Source organism: Musa acuminata, chromosome BXJ2-10 (genome assembly GCF_036884655.1).
Source record: "Musa acuminata AAA Group cultivar baxijiao chromosome BXJ2-10, Cavendish_Baxijiao_AAA, whole genome shotgun sequence".
In the NCBI taxonomy this organism is placed as follows: Eukaryota; Viridiplantae; Streptophyta; class Magnoliopsida; order Zingiberales; family Musaceae; genus Musa; species Musa acuminata.
In genome coordinates, this window is record NC_088347.1 from 31896985 (window position 1) to 31917284 (window position 20300).

The 20300-nt window shown below is 44.1% G+C and overlaps 2 protein-coding genes across 3 annotated transcripts; both read right to left on the reverse strand.

Annotated features, from left to right (window-relative positions):
* Positions 1-4958: 4958 nt before the first annotated feature.
* On the reverse strand, positions 4959-7025 carry LOC135625952 (pathogenesis-related genes transcriptional activator PTI6-like). 2 transcript variants are annotated; one of them, XM_065131109.1, is made up of 3 exons: positions 6677-7025; positions 6483-6548; positions 4959-6330 (listed from the first exon to the last, which is right to left on the reverse strand). In XM_065131109.1, the coding sequence occupies exon 3, from the start codon at positions 6288-6290 to the stop codon at positions 5232-5234; it is 1059 nt and encodes a 352-aa protein (XP_064987181.1). In that variant the 5' UTR covers positions 6291-6330; positions 6483-6548; positions 6677-7025; the 3' UTR covers positions 4959-5231. The 2 variants fall into 2 exon arrangements, with proteins under 2 accessions (XP_064987181.1, XP_064987180.1); XM_065131108.1 differs by lacking the exon at positions 6483-6548.
* Positions 7026-14418: 7393 nt separating this feature from the next.
* Positions 14419-18082, reverse strand: LOC103968908 (probable inactive receptor kinase At4g23740). Its single transcript, XM_009382262.3, has 3 exons — positions 17925-18082; positions 16145-17774; positions 14419-15288 (listed from the first exon to the last, which is right to left on the reverse strand). The coding sequence occupies exons 2-3, from the start codon at positions 17400-17402 to the stop codon at positions 14627-14629; spliced, it is 1920 nt and encodes a 639-aa protein (XP_009380537.2). The 5' UTR covers positions 17403-17774; positions 17925-18082; the 3' UTR covers positions 14419-14626.
* Between the last annotated feature and the right edge of the window lie 2218 nt (positions 18083-20300).

Consider the following 20300-nt stretch of genomic DNA (forward strand, 5'->3'; position numbering starts at 1 on the left):
TAGTATCATACTAGTGTTGTTACTTTCCGTATCAAGTATGAAGAAGTAGGAAGGCTATGTCAAAATAATTTCTTAAGAAATACTTTAATTTTTGGTTGGATGTATAAATCCCACATCATCCTTCGGCCTGACCAACTTCTTTTTGTGATCTTCCTTCCTTAACAGATGATATGCACTACTCGAAGAGATAATATCGTTTGGAGTGAAAGACCAAATTCAAGAATCCTCGTTAAGGTAACTAGAAATATAAATATCGAGAATACGATATACCAATAATAAGTGAAAATACTTTAGTTGTAAATTACGTTTCTATGAAGAATTTTTAATAAAATAAGTAATTATTTTAAAATACTATAGAAATCTAATGTCTACTTATGTAGGCTAAAAAAAAATAGGAATGTTATCAAATCAAGAGTCCTCCTAGACCCTTATAAAACCCCCCCTCAAGTTATGAAGAGCTAAAATGATTCTTTTCCATCCCATAAAGCTTTTGGTTTGTTAATTATGTTTCTAGGTTCAAGCAGTCCGTACTTAGCATCTAGGACTTTAACCCATAGGTTGTCTACTCTATTCATGTGTGAATCTTCTAATACAAATGGAATCTTTTGAAATCCTAATGTCTTAGAATTCCAAGGCCCCTTATATCTTATTTTCAATGATGGTGTATCCTTCTTAATATCTAGAAAATCATATACCCTGATAAGGCATATTTTGGTCCCCAGATGAGTCATCACCGATGTCACACACCACATCCTAACCAGTGTCAGAATCCGACACCGCACGTCATTAGAACCCCGAGACACATGTCAAGCCAGATTCCGTACTGAGACACTATACGATACGACTATCCTGAGGGCTCAGGACGGTGCCGTCATGCCGCTCAAGCATCCCCTAAGATGCCAGCTAGTCAGAAAAGTCATCCCATCCTATAAAGGTTAGTGGCCACATCGAACCGAGGCACAACCAATCCTCGCACAATAGTATATAAACCCCTGGCTGACGCCCGATCAGGGGAGAAAAAAGAACTTGATATAAAAATACTCTATTGACTTGCTCGTCGAAGGGGCCAAAGTCAGGAAACACCCGACGAAGGCCATTTCGCAGGAAGGCGGATACCCCTGAGCGGCGAGCGTCTCGACCCAAGAAATACCTTCCATCACACAAGGGAGAGCAGTGAGCTGACCCGGATCCCGACTAGCGTCGACCAACATTCCTTTCCGAGAGTGCGACCACCTCATCATCCTACTCACTCTGCAAGAAACTCCCGACATCGACCCGCCGACCTAACCGTACTGACTCATCACCCATGATATTTTTGTTCACTAACACACCCTGTACAAGAATAATACATATTTAGGTCTGTTCATAGGTTGGTAAGGATGAATATAGATCAAGAAGTTCTATAATAGAAGCGTGAGATTTCATATTGGTTCTAAAAGCAATTAGGATATTATTGAAAAAAAAAATCAGGTGTGACACCGTAGACCATCTAAAACTGAAAGGTGTGATAAGCTTCTGCTGAATAAAATATTTTAAAAGATTAAAGAAAAGTTATTGAACCATGCCAAATAAGTAGGGAGAGATAGGATCACGATGCCCCTATCACATTTTCCTTACATGTGAATCTAGAGGAGATCATACAACACATAATCTAATCCACAAACAAGCATGAAAAATATATTTTTATAAGAACTTCCTTAATGGCCGATCAAATAACATAATCGTAGGCCTTAGATATATCAAGTTTTGAAAGGATTTACAGATTCTTGCCCTCACTCTTGGTCATACTGTGAGTAAGCTCACTAGTAATGATAATATTATCATGTATGCTACGGTCGAGAACAAATGCTGATTGATTTTAATATATTAGTGAATTAAGAAAAGGTTTCATTCTATTGGCCAATACTTTCACTAAAATCTTATAAAGGATATTATACAAAACTATAGATCTATAGTTCTAAATCTTAAAATAGTTGACCCTCTTGTCAAGAGCTGGTTTTTCTTAAGGCTAGTATGGTGGTGAGCCAAGTTATTCATAATGGCATGACAATCTAAAAGGGTGTGTCTCTCCCTGGTTGTGAATCATATAAATAAGATCGATCATTTTCGGATAATTTTATAAAAGTATTTGGATTTAGTTTAAATCACCAAAAATTTGTTATGCAATATTTGTAAGTAGTTGTATTCAACTGTCAATAAAGACTTGTTCACCTCAGCCTTTATTAGAGTTGGATTTGTTGGGAGTTATTTATAATCATTTAGTTCTACATTGATTGAGAAGTATAGGAACCAAGGGTTTATAAGTCTGCAAGGTCTCCCTTATCCTTAGATACATTTTTTGGAGCTCATATGTTTCGAAATGACAAAACCATACGGGTACGCCCATCACCCGAACAATTTCTTGCGAGTCTACTGACCTGATCGCACCAATGATCGACCGACCAAATTATCCCTTATCAGATAGGTTACCCCCACCCTTTGTTTTTCAATGCAAGAGAGCCTCTCTCAAACAATTTAGCTTTTATAAAATCATAAGCATTTCGTCACAAGTAGTTAAGTCATAGACCTCTTTTTTTTCTTTTTTTTGATCAAATCAAAACTCTGTTTCTCCACGTAGTTAAGCACAAATGCATGAAGAACCCACACGATTGTTACTCCAAGTAAAAGTAAAAGAAAATCCATAAAAACTAAGATCAGATACCTTATTTCTAGTTATAAAATCCCAAAATGTAAAAATTGATTTGCTTAACGTAAAAAGTCGGTAGACAGCCTTTTCATTCATATTGTAAATAATATTATAATCTTTGCAGATACATCATGGAATGTCATTAAATTTTAAACTCACAACTTAAGCCCATAAAAAATTACGTAAATGCAATAAATTAGATTGCATAAAGATAGTGTGAAGTCGGGGTCCGATGGCTTGTGGGAGTAGGAAAAAAGAGAACCTCATCCGTCGATGAAATAGAGCCATAGCCAAAGACGAGCATCGAGAAAGCATAGGGCGTTGGATGTGACTTCAAAGAGGGAGGTGGAGACGACAAAAAGAGACCCATTTCAAGTAAGCTTGGACTTTTTGGTTGAAGTGGCCATTGAACGTTGGGTAAGAAAAACCTTGGATTTTGTCTTTGTTAATTAGAGAAAGGACAGGTCGAATGTGATTTCCTTGTACTAATTGTCAATCTAATCGATTCAAAAACCAATCGAATCCAAGTCGTATGAGTTAGATCACGATCCAAATTCTTTAAACCTAATCAAGGATGAGAGATTTATGTGAGTGATGTAGGAATTACATTAGTTGGACTAAGAAATCCACTACATGGGGGATGATGGTAGGGTACAACCTCCATGAATAGTGCCAAAGATTTCAGCGTGAGATGGGGATGGCATTCGTATCTCCGTTCACGGGACAATGTGGGCAGGTGAGAGCCTTTTGTTCTACCTCCTCATCTCCTTCCTCACCAATCCTTCCACCCACAAAGCAACAACAACCTCCACTTTGTGAAATATGGAGGTGTGTGTTTCTGCAGGGTGTGTTTGAGAAAGAGAGAGAGAGAGAGAGAGAGAGAGAGAGAGAGAGAGACCAGCAAGAAAGGAAGGCCTGCATTGTACAGTAGAGAGCCTTCTACAGTGCTGATCATATATAACCCGTTGAAAGAAATGGATGCAGGGGGGGAAGGGGGAAGGTGGACGGGAAGGTGATGACAAACCCAAGAAAGGAAAGATTAGGACATTTGACCGTATGTTAGCCATGAGGAAGTCAAGGAAAGGAACCCTACAGATGTCGGGGATGGCGTATCACAAACAGCAGCCGACTTGGTTTCCTCTTCCATTGGCCACACAAGCATCCAAAACTCGCCTTCTTATCTGTGTTGTGACCTCCAACTCAAGCATTATTAATGTCCCAGATAGATTCCTTTTGGTAGATCTATGATCAAGGACAGTCCACATAGAAATCAAGAACAACATTTGGTGCCACTCCTTTGATTGAGTGGCACTAAATAGATCACTGAAACAAGCATCCAAAACTTGCCTTAGAAGTACTTTCAGCAATTCCGAGCTGTCTGGAGCAGACAACTCCATCCACGAGGACTATGCTCGTATCATTCAGCAGCAGCAAGCATGGCTACTCCTTTTGGGAACAAATGAACAGTTCATCTTCACCCAATGCGTACAAAGGATTCGGAGTTGGAGATTACGCCACAGAAACCATTGTCTCCTGATCCCGAACCAACACAAATGTACTGCTCTTGGTAGGAAGAAGTGAGACGGTCACATGCCCCGTGCTTCTCACCCTCGGAATGGCGTAATCTCATGATCAGTTTGCCACGAAAAGACTCGCACAAAGAAGCATCAAGTCCCTGACAGGGGAAGAAGGCCAGCATCCTCCATCTCTCACACACAGTCATAGAAGCAGGTAGGTGGTGGACAATGGAAACCAACCACCATATCTGGTCTCTTTCAGGAACGGGAACTTTATCCTCCTCATCTCTTCCACGTCAACGTCAAATTCCACAGCGTAATCGTGAGGAACGCGTCACGAAACATGCATGGACCTCATAGAAAGCTCGATGCCTTTCCATGCATCGACTAGACTCCACACTTGGTCTTCCTCTTGCATTTCTTCTTTCGATTAGATCACGATGGAGCAACAACTTGTTCCCTACAGAAGACATGATGACCTTTTGCTGTTCTGCGGGTAGATTTTAGAAGCCGAAGGAAGAGATCCCATGATCATGTGATTGATTATGCATGATTTAGTCCACGACTCCAACCACGTTGGGTCGGTCTTGTGTGTTATCCGAACCGGTCCACCGGGCGGCCGAGCCCAGCGGGCGGAAGTCACAGCGTAAAGGGGCCATGAGCGATACCCGTCAAACACCGCCACGCGTTCGACATTGAGATGCCAAAATGTACAGCATCCACTACGAGACACATCCACGCGTTCAAGACCGATAGGCTCAAATTTCTTCCGGATTCTTATTGTTATATACTAATTAAAAGAGAGAGGAAAAAGTTACCTGAGCCGTTCCGTCGCCGTTAATAGACGGAGATATTTTTCGAGCGTCATTGCCACATACGAGAAAAAAAAAAAAGCTAATAAATACGAACACTGAGGGAGGTTTCGAAAAAACGAAAAGAAAAACAAGCGGAATTTGTTTCCCTCCGCAGCAGCAAAATCGGCCGAGGAATCGGCGTCCGGCGACGGAAACGTCACTAAAGACTCGTGCTCAGATGGCGGGCAGGGGTTCGATCGGGAATAGGTCGCCGATGCCATCGAAAAAATCGTCCACCCCTTGCCACGTCGACGTTGGGCCGAGGTCGACGTCGAGCCCCGAGCCGTTAAGGACGGCGTCGCTCAACTCCTCGGCCAGGAAGCCGATGGGGGCGGAGTCGTCGTCGTCGAACACCCCGAAGCCGAGTAAGTCGTCGAAGAGCACTTCGTCCTTCTCCAAGGGCAGGAACCCGCCGGGCTCCACCGAAGAGCCGGCCGCCACGTCCTTCTCGTCGCCAACTGTACCTGGCTGTTTCGGCTTCTCCGCCTGGTCGCCGGGCTTGGAGGAGGAAGAGCAGGAGAAGCCGTGGAGGACGGATGTCGGGGAGGAGAGGTTGTGCGACTCCTCGGCGGAGTCGTACCCGCCGGAGACGGAGGGGAGGTTGTTCTCCGAGATGTTCTTCTTCGGCGGTTGTAGTGGCGGAGGGGGGTGGGTGACGGTCGCGGCGTCCGCCGGGGGACGAGCGAAGTTGGTGGTGGCATCGGGTCCTCGGAGCTTAATGGCGGCCGAGTCGTAGACCTTGGCAGCCTCCTCGGCGGTGTTGTACGTACCGAGCCACACCCGGACGCGTCGCCAGGGGTCCCGAATCTCCGCCGCGTACTTCCCCCACGGCCGCCGCCTGACGCCGCGGAACCTCTGGACGCTCCCATCGCCGCTTGTTGCCACAACAGGGCCGGCCTTCCGCTTCTTCCCGGCGCCGCCCCCCTTCGCGGCCTTGCTCTTCCCGGCCTCCCCAACGGCATGGGGTCCGCCGCGTGCAGACCGGGCCTCGAACCGGACCTCCTGGACGTACCGCCGGACGCGGCGGCGGGAGTGGCAGCACCCGCTCTCATCGCCGGAGGAGTCGGTGGCGTCGTAGTCGTCGCAGAAGATGCGCACCGTGCGCGGCAGCGGCGCGGCGACGGGGACGTCACTCGGGCGGCGCTTCGGCTGCTGCGAGAAGGGCTTCGGCGTCACGACGATGTGCTCCGTCCGCTTTATCGGCACCAGAAACGTAGTATCCATCAGATTCATTCCACGACTCTAATCTGCTCGCATTTGCTCTCCTCCTCCCCTGCTTCCAACAACACAAACAAGAGGCCAACCATAAAAATATAATCTTTCCCATCTCAAAAGCTCCAACGAAAAGCCGAACCAAAAGCACAAACGGCAGACCGCAAAAGAACGCATCCCTTCCCATTCACACCCTCACCAATGTATACATACATATATAAGAGCGCAAAAGTCGTCATTTCCTCCGATGAACGAAGCATCCACCAAAACTGTGACCTTCTACGATAAACACACCACCAAATCTTCATGGATTCAGAATCCCAGGAGACTTCAAAAGAGGAAAGAAGAGAGATTCCAAGGAAAAGACAGAGCTCGAGAGGGAGAACAGAGGACAGAGTCAAACTTACCAAGGCGAAACTCCACCAAGCGAGCACAGGGTACTTAAATCCCAGAGGCACAAGAGCTAGGACAAGCTTCTGGTTTTGGGAAACCCCAACCCTCCGTATCACACCGACAGCAGACCACCACCATCAACATCAGCGCGAAAACGAGACAGAAAAGAAGAGAGCAGCAGCACAAGAAGGTAGAAAAGTCAGAAGAAGAGTCGCACCCACGGAGAGAGATAAGCCGAATGGAGATGCATTGGTGGTGCTTTGGACTGTGGGAGGAGGAAGAAGAGCACCGGGACTCGCAGTTTTATAGGATCCTCAACAGCCGAAATCGGAAACACGGCACCCGAGTCGAGACTCCCCTTCTCCTCCTTCTCTCATTTCTAATTTCTTCTCTAAATATCTCCATAATTATTTCTATTAAACCTGAAAATTAAGACCCACAAACCCCCCCCCCCCCAAGTTGTCAGACGAAAAGTGGGTCCTGACACGTGGTCCAATAGTAGACCTACTCGGTTGCTGACTCAGACCGTCCCACACGTGGGGTGGGTGACGGTGGGGTAAGTCTAATTACCGTCAAATCCTCCTCGGGTTAAGCGACGACCGGGTGGCGTTTGACCGAGGCCAATCCCAGCGTTAGCTGTATATTACCAGCAATCGAGTTTAAATACCCTCCCAAATTACGTCGGACTTCATGAAGTGCATGCACTGCCTCTCCCTCTTTTTTACCCTTCCTCTTTTGTGGTTTAGTGGCCAGTGATGTTGTCGTCGTCGTCATTTGTGTCGTCTAAATTTACAGCGAGACGCACTGAAGACCATCACCAACATGTGAAGCGAAGCCTAAAAATAATTACCACAGCTGTTGTTGGACGAGCAGAGCCACCACATGTATTTTGTAACCAAAAAAGCTTACACCTCTCCACGCTGCACTGCGCACTCCACTGCACCACCGCACAGTTTAATGTTTTACTGCAGCGTCGTGTTCCGCACCCGACTTTTTTACCACGCCCAGTGTGTGTCTGCTGGTCCTCGCCCTTCTTTCCCTCCCCTCTCTCTCATCACCGCCTCGCTTCGCCGGGAAAGGGGTAGTTGGGTCACTTCGCCGAGTATTTCTACACGCAATTAAAAGGAGAGGAAGAAAAGGGCGACATCACATGGGAAGCGAGAGAAAAGAAGCTTTTAAGTGGGAGGGGTGCGTGTCACGCGTTGGTGGCTCTCGCCGGAAGACGTGCCGGCGGTGATTGGACCGCATGCGGAGGAGCTGCTACCCTCCGCCTGCTGGGCGTCCGTCCAGGTGACGCCCCCCGAGTGGTCTCGGAAGCGGATCTCCGCCGTCCGATACGAGGTTTCTGCCCCTCGCCTCGGATCACGGCCGTCTGAGCTCTGCTTGGGGCGGACTCGTCGAACGCGAACCCACAACTCCGCCGTGTTTGGATCACATGCAGCAGCGACTTGCACCGCCTTCGTGTCAGCCCTCGTTCATGTCCTGCGATACACGGTAAATGCGTCGCAAGAGAGTAGGAATGGCAGTGCTGCAGTGGTGCGCCGTGGACTTGCTCCTGTTTCGTCCACCACGGGCGTGGACTCGTGTCCCACCCTCATCCTTTGAGTAAGGCGAAAGCAAACATTCCCTCTCTCTCTCTCTCTCTCTCTCTCTCTCTCTCTCGCTCGCTCGCTCTCTCTTTCTCCATTTCTTTGAGTCTTCTCACTTGAGATCACGTACGCACGCATGCAACACGCCTGAACTGATGAATGAGAGTTAAAAGAACGTTAAATCGATCAAAATAAGTGTTCTTAATTGCTTCAGTGTCAACCTTCATTGACGATAACTACGAGTCGCCAACAGGGAGTAGTAGAAAGCTAATGAGATCAAGCTCAAACCAACGTCGCTAAAGTGGTTGTCGAGGGAGGATTTGGCTTCTCGTTCAGTACAAAGGAGATCCTTCGCTTGTTCTGATGGATGTCACCTCAAAGATCTCAAGCACGGGCGACGTGTCTAAGTTAACCAATCCAATTCCTTTGCTGTGCAAAACATGCCAATGACATTACTTATCATTGTCTTCTAATAATCCACCACTCTATCTGGTATCAGGATGATGATGCGATCCTCACCCCAATGTCGTATGGCCCTCACTTTAATGTCACGTTACTATATTATGGACTCCTCGGCATCAATGTTATTCTTTAGCCATCACAACTACATCCATAACCATAACCATGCATATTATCCGAATTCGGAACATTACTTATGTATTATAACATGATATTATAACATAATGATCCTAAGATCTCACTATAAAAGGCCTCTCAAGTACATTCGACCCTAAAAGACTTGACACTCGATCAAGATCTCACCATCAAAACTAACTTGAATATTAGAGGGACAATGTCGAACATACTCTTGATATAATTTTGTAAAAATTTTATATCTTATGATTAGAGAGGATCTGATAATTCCGAACACAAGTCAAAGATGGAATAGAATTTTAGTTGACTCCGAATGAATATCCGACAACCAAATTTTACAAAAACACCACAAAAAAAATCATGCTTCTTAATTTTATAGGTCTTCTCCATTAGTCGTCCCTCAAGAGGTCAAGAAATATATACATTATTAAGCCAGGAAGCATGAATGAGGCATTATTAGTAGCTTTTGCCGATCAAGTTGGTCAATCACAGCCATCCAATCCGATATCTACAATGATGATAATCTTTTCTCGTCATCAAAATTCTTCCTCTACTTCTTATCTTCTACCTCAGATGACTAAATCAGGTGTCCTACTTCGTGAGAAGGTAGATGACAAAACAACCTAACCCCTACCATAAAATAAGCCACACATTAATTTATACTAGGAGGCAAACGATTCTTTATTAAGAGGATTTGGAATTTATAGCTTCATAACGGATTATGGACTTGCGAAAAATGCTTAGGGATACTCAATAATCAAACAATTAATAAGAAAAAGATCTATATCATCTCGAATCTAGTAAAATATGTAAGGTGTTCACTGAACTTCCAAGTCACAAGGACTAGTAAAACCTTCTCTCGAGATTTCAATTCTCGGGAAGGCAAGATATAGAGTAGATGGATAAATCACACCGTAGGAGGAGCAAGGAAAGAGGCCGGTGGAGTAGATAAAGCCAATGTGAGCAATCCAAGGAAGAGAAAGGAAATGGAGGGTGCATAAAATGGAACATAATGGACAGATTCATTTGGGAAAGATCACCAAGTTCGACAAGAAGGGGTACTTAATTCATCCTTTATCATTATTATTATTAATATGATTTTTTTTTCTTATATATAAGGGGGAAAACAATACTCTGAGCTCCGTGCAAGTCCCAAAGTATCGTCATGAAGAAAAATAAAATATCTATTTTTTTCACTTAATACGATCATTACATTCATGTATAAGCATAAACATTCAAATAGAATACCTAAGGACTAGATTTGATGACAGTAAAATTATTCTCTTGTGATTAAAAAATAAACACATGACGAGAAAGAAAACATTGTGTCAATGGTGCAACAACAGCTCCATCATACATTAGTCTCCTTGTCCAGCGTCGATTTGATTATTAGGGTATCCTCGACCATCATGGAAGGTGCACAGAGTTCCTCTCCGACCACGCATTATAAAGACCACCTCGCATACTTAATATTCATTCACATCAGTTCAAACCGATGAACGAGAAAGAGACCCATCACTCCTTATCAATAGCCATGGTTTTCTCTAAATTCTCAAATAGAAATTGTCATGCAATGGCGAGTGGGAGTCGCGTCTTCCCGGTTGTAGATTCTGAGAACAAAACAGTCAGCTGCCATTAATGCTGATTGATGATCTCAAGAAACGAACGCAGTCATGTTCGTACTCGTCTTTTTGTTATGCGCATAATGATCGATGTGATTAATACTACCTACAGAATGCATCGCAAGCCATTCAGTACGTAGCCATTTACAACGTTACGTATAATGAATCGAAGTACGATACGCGTGGAAGTCACCGGAAATTAATGGCACCAAGTCGCATGGGTGATGACGAAGTGAGGGAGGGGGGGTGGGGGGGCGATTAATTAGGGCTCACGTGGTAGTCGACACGGATTCGAGTTCCATTGCGTGGCTCGAGCGTGTGATGCCTCGATCGTCGGCCCCACCGCCCGACATGTATTGATGCCGACGCATGTTTGTTTATGTTAGAAAAACAACGGCATACGCTCGTCTCACGTCTTTTAATTTTGGCACACACCTCTGTCTCTCTCTCTCTCGCATTTATGTGTGTCGTGAACGCCAACATATTTTACAGGTGAAACGTAGCCGTCATCCAATTAGATCTGCACCGTCCGTTTTGCTTTGATTCTTCTCTCTCCATTAATTCTTTGCTTACATTTTAATTTATACTATTTTATTATATGACCGAAGTTTTCTTTTCATTAGCCTAATATTGTTCGAATTTATTTCATCATTTTTGGGATTTTAGAATTTCTGATGCGTACCATGCTACGAGATCACCGGTGCAAGTTCTCTCGAGTCTGTAGCGCTAATGAAGCTCGAGAAAAGGGACTCCGGCCTTTCAGTGTTGGACGGACGAGACGACCGAAGCCACCGGAGTCAAAACTAACGGTCCCATTGTGATAGGTCAACCGTGTGTTCTATCGTGACTACTGGGCTTTCTTTAACGAGCAAAGGCAGAAGAACAAGAGAGCCAAGTGAAGGCCACAAATGGACATGTAACGGAGAAGGCGGGCAACTGTCGGCGGCCGACCGGCGCCGGTCACGCACCCTCTCTTCTCCCCCGTGATGACCACGTGATGGAATCTCCACGTAAACGATCCCACCAACGACTCAAGACACGAGAAGATAGAGAAATAAATCTTGAACGAGCTGTAATAACACCCATGCAAAGGCATGCACACGTTCTCTTATTATTATTGTTATTATTATTATTTAATTTATTTTCTTACTATTAACATCTGCAGGTGGGTATTCATTGTTGCAGCTCCTCTGAACTCCAAGAGGACTGCTCATCAACGTGCTGCACACCACCTCTCCATTCTTTCCCAGGTCAAAGCTTCCCCAAAAGCGAGAAGATGAAAGCAGCATCGCACATCAATGGCCGAATCAGACTCCACTCACTGAGATCATTTGGGTGGGGGAGAGGTGCATGTATGCAACTTTGCTGCTCTTGTCTTCGACTCAGGACAAACACCACAAGTGAACTGATCTCTTTCTTCCACGAAGTGCATGCTGCACCACACCTGGTTTCCAGGGTTTAGGTCGTCCACTCATGTGCTCATACCCTCCCTTTCATGAATTGCAACCCTTGTTGCATATTAAAATGCTTCATTATAGCCAGGCCTTTATATATCATGTATCACACCTAAAGAGACCTCTCCCACTGATTCTAACTTACCTATAGCTTGTGTTGAAAGCTTAGTCTTAATCTACCTGGGGAACAAGATAGTTTCGAGCATGTATAAGACCTTCAAACACACACACGTATATATACATAGGATTGTTTTGGTGCATGACATTTGCATCAGTTGTCTGCACTATTGGCTGCTTCAAGTTCTACATGCGTGCAAAGTATACATTAATTGGATGCATAATGAATAGCCCATTTCTCTTGCAGAGTTGTTCTTTCATGAGGAACGAGTAATGTCACATTGCATTCTATTTCTCTTAGTTTGAAGTCATCTCACTGACCACCAGAATGTTAGATTATGTCTTGTCATCAGTATGTGGAGCTATCGGTGAGTTTGCTCTTAAGGAGATCGTGGCAGTGAATGGTCGAAACAAATGTTTACCTTTGACCATAATATAAGTTCGCAGCAGTGCAATAATTGCACCCGAAACCTATCCCCAAGGCGTTGAAACACCGAAGGTTAAGCTTCAATAAATGGCAGGGTCGACATGTGGAGTTCTGCACATGCCTCTCTCTCTCTCTCTCTCTCTCATGCTGTGTATAAACAATAAGTGTAGTCAGGTCTATTGAGGAACGGAAACACCACTCCAAGAGATGGAATGATGAAGCTTCCAAAGGTTAATAGCACCTCTTGCCCTTCACCAAAGAACACAAAGGAGTATCTTATGAGAAAATTTTCCCTCTTCTCAATGATTCCCAGAGTCATGATCCGTTCCTTTGCAGGAACCAGCCACAACGAATGCACAAACTTACATTTCTCGATCAAGATTTCTTTGGGGTAATCTCGAGCTCAAGCCATAATACAATGGCTTGCATCGGTCTGCTTCTTCAACCATTGAAGCCTGAAGACACTGAAGAACATGGGCCAACAAGAGTCAACGAAGAATAGGTTTGCAGCTCAATCTGGCTTAATGGGTTAAGAGACCACACAAGACTAATAAAAATTAAGAACCAAAGCATAGAACATCTGCAGGTGAGCTAAAAGTCAACCCTACAACTCACTGCACCACACAACCTTAATCCTCATGTTTTGATGCTAATGAAACAGGGGAGATCGTAATTAACTAGCATTACACACAGATTGTGGAGCACCACGACACGATTTCGCTCTAAGAAATCAGGGGAATTAGTTAGTCGATCACTAAGCTAAAAGATTAGAGTATTAGCGATTACAAGTCAAACTCTTGATAATTCCCTCCTTGTGAGATTGACTTCAGCATAATGTTTTTTACTTCGTCAAAGCTACATAGGTGATTAAATTATTGCATCATGATCTTTCCAACCACATCAGATGGAGCACAAAACAAATCTTTCCTATATATGCATCAATTGATCTATAGTCAAGTGGTCTAACTTCTATATTTAATCATCTTGTCGTGATTGATGATATGATGGTAGGAATCGATGAACAAGTAGTCATAATGTAATCCCCCCTCCTATCTAAAAAGCTTGCGACTGGCAGTGAGTTGATTATTCAGTTGGCTCAACCCGGTGACTAATAAACATCGAAATGTAATGATAACTTGATGAGTCTGAATCATCAATCCGAAGCCACTGGTTCTAAATGTCCGAATGTCCAATGTTAGGACTTGATGAGCCTAAACCACTGATTCTGATTCGAAATTCTCACTATGACCAATTGAATTCTTCTCCCACACCAGAGAGATCATATCTAAAACCATGGAGCACATATGGAGGAGTTCCCAATGCATATGTTCTGAGGATGATCTGTGCTTCTGCATGTATCAGTAATTAAACACCTTCACATCCTCACTCTCGATAGGCTTGACAACTTCATGCAATCATGTCAACAGTTGAGGCCTTGATTAACCTGGAGAAAGTTCCGATTCAAGTGCCTCTAGTGAGGATGAACCAAACCCAGAATGTAGTGGTAAACATCAACTCATGGGGCCTTCTTTGTTATCCATCACCTACACAGTAGCCATTGCAGATTAAACATCATTTTCCAAAGTGCTGAAACCCTACTACACCCCTTAAACCAGAATTGAAGGAAAGAAAAATGAAAAGAAGCTAAGTAATCTAGACATTGCTCGATCGAATAACATCAGCTGCCACCAGTTTTATTTCTTCCTCACGAAAAGAGACTACCACAGAATCCTGTACCAATTCTGAAGTTCACTAAGGAGATACGCCAGAGCCGAGCAGCATTTACTTTAATCATCCTCTCTGATCTATGAACATATTTTATGCCAATCGTGACCGACAGATGGATATTTTGATCATTCAAGGCCATTCAGACTTGATAATAGTTCGAGTTTCTCCAGCAACCAATAGTGTTTGTACTTCCTGCAACCAAATAGGCAAGGAAACAAACACCCATGCCAAACTACTAATTTGCCTCATTCAGGTCACACAGTATTCTGACCTACAACATCTGCGGTAATTTTATCCTAAAACAGGTGAAACATGGTGGACAAGCCCAAAGAATCTGAACAGGATAATGCTACAACAATGAACCACACTAACAAGAAGCATCGTGCGGGAAGCTAAAAAGTACACGACGGGCTTAGCGTAAAGAAACTTAGCTTCACTGGGGAGTTGATATGGCTTGTGTATCCTGTACTGGTGTCGATGTTGATCCCTCTGATCTGCCTTCTGTTGAAGGCAGGTTCCCACTATCAAACCTCCTCATTCCTTCAATCATTCTCACCACCTCTGGCATCTTAGGCCTCCGGTCTGGCATTCTCACTACACAGCTCATTGCAATTTGAAGCATCTCCACCATCTCCTCTTCGATATTAGGATATCTCATCAGCTCCACGTCAAACACCTCCGCAGTCCACTCTTCGCGGACAACAGAATGAACCCAGCGGACTAGGTGGATGACCTCATCACCACCTCCCACTATCTGAATGGGGGATTTCCCTGTGAGCAGCTCGAGCAGTAGAACACCAAAACTGTAGGCATCAGAAGCTTGTGATGCTTTCCTTGTATCGACCACCTCGGGTGCACGGTAACCTGCTGAGCGAGACACCGGTGGAACCATTGGGTTGATGATGGATGGTAAACCCAGGTCAGAGACACAACCATATTGCTGGTTGTTGAGAAAAACATTGGACGATTTGATGTTGCCATGGACAAGCTTCCCATTGTTCTCGATGTGAATGCGTGCAATTCCTCTTGCAGCTCCAAGCGCTATCTTAAGCCTCGTTTCCCAGTCTAGAGGTGTCCTGTCCTGCCCTCTTTTCCCTGCAATGTAAAATAATGATATTATCGCATAAAAACACCACGATTAGACATCGTTCGTTGTAAAAAACCAACACAAGTGTATATTTTGAAGCTCATTATAATTAAAATATAAAGCTGACTGAAATGAAGAAAAAAAATTTGACATGAGCTCCTTCACAAGTTTTGCATAATGAAGAATAATATTTAAGAGAAACCAAAATTTCAGACTAAAAGCGATGGTTGAAGTCTTGTCGGTTGATGTTTTAAAAGATTCAATGGTCCACTTCTACGATCGCTCCAAATAGAAACCACGTAATGCATACACTAAGTTGGGAATTTGATCCAAATAACAATGGACCTTCATAGGTGAGATAAACTGAAAATAAAATAAATCAGTTTAGAAACCATCTTAGAAAAGCAGTTCATAACATTTTGGACTTTGAAGACCATAACATTATCCTAAGTCATGGAAAAAGCAGTGCACGAAGTGTATGTAGCACCTCCAGAATGCTCACGTCTAGCTTGTCCTCAACAACTAAAGCAGAATACGATTACTATAAAACCCAAAACGATGTAGAAAACGAATAAATTTATAATTAAGTGGATAAAAAAACAACTTAAATTTGATTACAGAACTTAGTGCCCGAGGGCAAGCCTTCACAATGGACTACCATAAGACGAAAAGGATAAAAGATCAGGTGGTTGACTATTATCTGACTAAACCAAGGAAGACTGACAACCATTCAAGCTAAAAACACTACGTAAACTTAGAAATGATGCAAACTCTGAAGTCTAAGGATCCATAAACTCATAGCAGACAATTCAAAGAAACAGGTATAGCAACTTAGTAATGTATATAAGGTGAAGAGAGATATACCATGTAACAGGGAAGAGAGACTCCCCTGGGTGTAATAGTCATACACCATCAGCTTCTCATCCTTGGAGTAGTAATACGCCCTCAGCTCCGCCACATTCTCGTGCTTGATCCTCCCTACCACCTCCATCTGCTGCTCAAACTCTTTTTTCCCGACACCGGCCTCCTTCAGCCGCTTCACCACCACCGTGGTAGCATCCTCCAACACGGCTTTGTATGCAGTCCCAAATGTTCCCTTCCCCAAGACCTCAGCAGACGCCCTCAGCAAATCCTCCAAGTCAAAATCAAAGGTACAGCCCTCGAAGAACACAAGCCGGTTGTTCATGCCCTGGTTTCTACTGACAGACTTCTCCGGCGACAGGTCCCCCTTTGATGCTTTTCCTGAGACAAAATTCTCTTCTTTCCCCCTTGAGCAGCAAAGATAGAGAAATAACGCAAGCATCACAAACAGCAGAGCACATCCGCCAACTATAATTCCAAGGATTGCTGATTCACTCAACTTCCTCGTGGTTATCGAGCTCGAAACTGGTGAAGGAGAAGGAGCAGGCAGTGGCGTCGGTGCCGGCAGTGATGCTGGAGTCAGAGGGTATACTGGCGACAAATCATTGCCCGAAAATGACGAATTTGGAAATCCTTGGATGGATTTGGGAATTGTGCCGTTCAGGTGGTTACCGGAGAGGTTAAGAAATAGAAGATTTGGGAGATCAAGATCTGGAATTTGGCCAGAGAAGGAGTTGTTAGAGAGGTTCAGAGCAGTGAGATGAGTTAGATTGGAGATGGAAGCCGGGATGCTCCCGTTAAAGTCATTGAAGGAGAGGTCGAGGACGGTGAGGTTCTTCCACCTCGAGAAATCCGACGGCAGCGGACCGGAGAATCTGTTGAGCTGCAGGTGGAGGCCGGTGAGAGCGGTGAGGTTGGCGAAGTCAGCCGGGAAGGGGCCAGAGAGGATGTTGGCGCGGAGGCTCAGGATCCGAAGAGCGGAGAGGCGGCTGAGGGTGTTGGGCGGGACAGGGCCCCTGAACCCGATACCCGGGAGGCGAACAGCGACGACGCGAGAGCCGTCGGCGCTGCAGGTGATGCCGGTCCAGAGGCCGCAGATGGCGGTGGCTCGGCTCCAATTGAGGCCGCGTCCGTGGGGGGCGGCGGCCAGGAAGTCGAGCAACGCTTGCTTGTCCTTCGCCAGGCTGCCGGCGCCGACTCCCGCGGAAGAAATCGCCAACCAGAGGGTAGAAATCGCCAACAACACTCGATTCAGACTCATTTCTTGCCGTAGATTCAGAAATCCACTCGACAGCACGACAAGAATCTCAAAACTTTGGCATTTTCCTCTTCAAGAACCCAACTTCGCCACTAAAGAAGCGCACAACATACAAAAGAAGCAAGCTTTAACTGTTCGACACAGTGTTTGACTCGAAGAACTTCAATCGGAGTGGAAGATCTGAGAATAAGGCAGGGGAGGGAAAGGAGAGGACGCGACGACCGTTAACAAACAGGGAAGAGACGAGAGGAGAGGAGAAGGCGTGGCGGAGACGGAAGGTGCCAAGTGCGTCTGCCTGGATTTTGCTTAAACGAAGGGCGTCCGAAGCGCTCGCCCACCGCGGCAGGTACCGAATGCAATCATTTCCTCACTCAACTGCAAGGCAGAAACGAAGGCAGAGAGGAGGACGCGAGCGTTAATGCCATTATTTCTCATAAAAGACGGGCCAAAGAAGAAATTTTGACGAGTCGCCGCCATGTGAGAGCAGAGCGAAACGCGGCAGAGAGAGGGGGAAGTGGGGCAAACCTCGGGGAAATTTCTCTGGAGATCCGCCATTGCCCTGCACAAGAAGAAGCAGCAGCAAATGGGAAGCCATCGGCTCTTCGTTCCTTTATCGACGTTACTATGGCGGTAAAGAAATAGACGGAAGGCGGAAGGAAACGCGGACCACTGCCGGGACGTCTCAGTTTAACATCTCTCTGTGGAGTCACGAGGGCAGGTAAACCGCTGAGTAACCATAGAAGCGTACAAGAAAAAAGTTGCTTTATTTCGGAATTCATATTACCTTTTTATTTATATACATTTAATTAAAATCAATATCCGTTCTTCGTGATTAACATCACTAAATCAAACATTAATATATATATATGCTAATATTTATAGAAATCTTTGGATAGTCATTTCCAAAATGATTCAAGATCGCATGAGAAGAAGGAAGAGGAATAAAATTGTTCTTTCATATATATATATACATATACATATATATATATATATATATATATGTAATTAGAGAAGAGAAGGGAAATAAAATGAGGGTAAATTGATGATCAGATGATACTTAGGGTTCTTGAGATGGCGGTCTTTTAGGGTGTTTGGGATTTGAACATAGTTCAAAAAAAAGAAAGAAAAGAGGAAGAAAAAGCTGAGGAAAAAGAGAGGATGGAGGTGACTTTTGGCAGTGCAGGCTGTCCCATTTCTGAGCTTTCTTCTTCCTTCTCATGTATCAGAGAGAGAGAGAGAGAGAGAGAGAGAGAGAGAGAGAGATGAGAGAAGCAGAAGAAGAACAAAAAGAAAAGGGCAGAGAGAGAGAGATAGAGCGATGGTCCCCCAAACAGCATGCGGAGATCAGGAAATGAACACAGGAACACTGTTCCCTTATCATCACATACACTTGCCAGTACTTGATGTTTGTTCATGGTGATCCTGTCAGGTTAGTGTTGGTTTATCTTATCCTGTAAAATCCAGAGAATAAATGTTAACCAACGATTCGGTAATGATATGAGTTGATGCTATGGATTCTCTTTCATCTTCGTTAAAGATTATAAATATATTACATCTTTTCCGAATAGTTTAAGCTTTTGTGATCATTCATAAAATATTTTCAAACAAGATTTTCTACCGTTGAGACATTCAATAGTTAATGATAGCAAACAAGATTTTCTCATAAGAAAGTTTTACTCTTTTATTTAGAAAAATCAATATGTTGAAGTAATAAATATTATATTTTAAATTAATATATTATTTAATGTAATTATTTTTTTATTCTCTTATAAAATTAAAAATCAATCGATGTTTTATTAAATTATTATATATTTGACTTTCGACATTCTAGTCAGTCAATACGTATTATATATGCTACATGTAATCCAATGATAACTCAATGACGTGATGTTCATTCACCTTTACCCACCATAGTATTTTCCTATTTAGCTCAATAGGCTTCGATATCATTTATCATGATATTTTAAAGTCCAAATTCTTTTTATAAAATAAGTCAAAATTAATAGATTGAAAATTTGGGTTGTTCGACGGAAACGTTGCATGATATCTTCGACGTCCGGTTTCCATCTCCGGTGGTCGGAAACAGAGGATCGGTCGGTGTGCCTCACAAACCAAAACAGTAGAACACACCGCTACACCCACAACGTGCGTCGTTTCCCTGCCTCTCTCTCCTGTCTTCGTTCCCAACATCTGCCTCCCACTGTCACTGTACAACCGATAACACCATTGTCTCTTAGGGGCCACCTCCACGCACGCATAAGCCATGCTCTGCTCGTGAGCCCAGTCTCACGAGGACAACAGAGACCTTAATGCAGACAAGCTGGCATGGTGGCCTTGTTGCAGTCTCGGTAGGTTGGCTTGTGTGGTTGTCCATGGAGCCGAGATTGACTCGAACGGAGAGGGGATGGGAAAATGGGGGGCTTCGGCTTTCCCCTCACGCACTCACACACAACCACACACACACACTCTCTCTCTCTTTTTCTCTTCTGCTGCGCATCATGGAGTAGATTCCTGCGTTGTGTCTTCTCTCCTCCTTCTCCGTCTCTCGCCATTCGATTTGTTTGGTCATCACATTATTATTACTAATCTGGTTTGAAGTTCACATTATTATTATTTTCAGCCACTACATAAATAGTAATTAATTCTGTGTGTTCTATTAATTTACACCATGACATCCAAAACATGTGGGAAGAAAGGGACGATAGAGACATGATGAGAGTACTGACCTCAAGCATATCTCAGGCTGACATAAACCGAGGATTATTAATTCTAACCCAATTCATGCTCATTCTTATATGTAGATGACACATACAAGGTTAAATTTTAGTTTACCTGTGGGCACTGTGATTGATGGTATTGGTCCATTTGACTCCATTATTGCTTTGCTCCGGACACATCCAT

Coding starts and splice junctions, on each gene's coding strand:
- LOC103968908 (XM_009382262.3), bottom strand. CDS start 17,402: ATGAGTCTGAATCGAGTGTTGTTGGCGATTTCTACCCTCTGGTTGGCG. Junction 15,289..16,144: donor TCTCTCTTCCCTGTTACATG/GTATATCTCTCT, acceptor TTTACATTGCAG/GGAAAAGAGGGCAGGACAGG.
- LOC135625952 (XM_065131108.1), bottom strand. CDS start 6,290: ATGAATCTGATGGATACTACGTTTCTGGTGCCGATAAAGCGGACGGAG.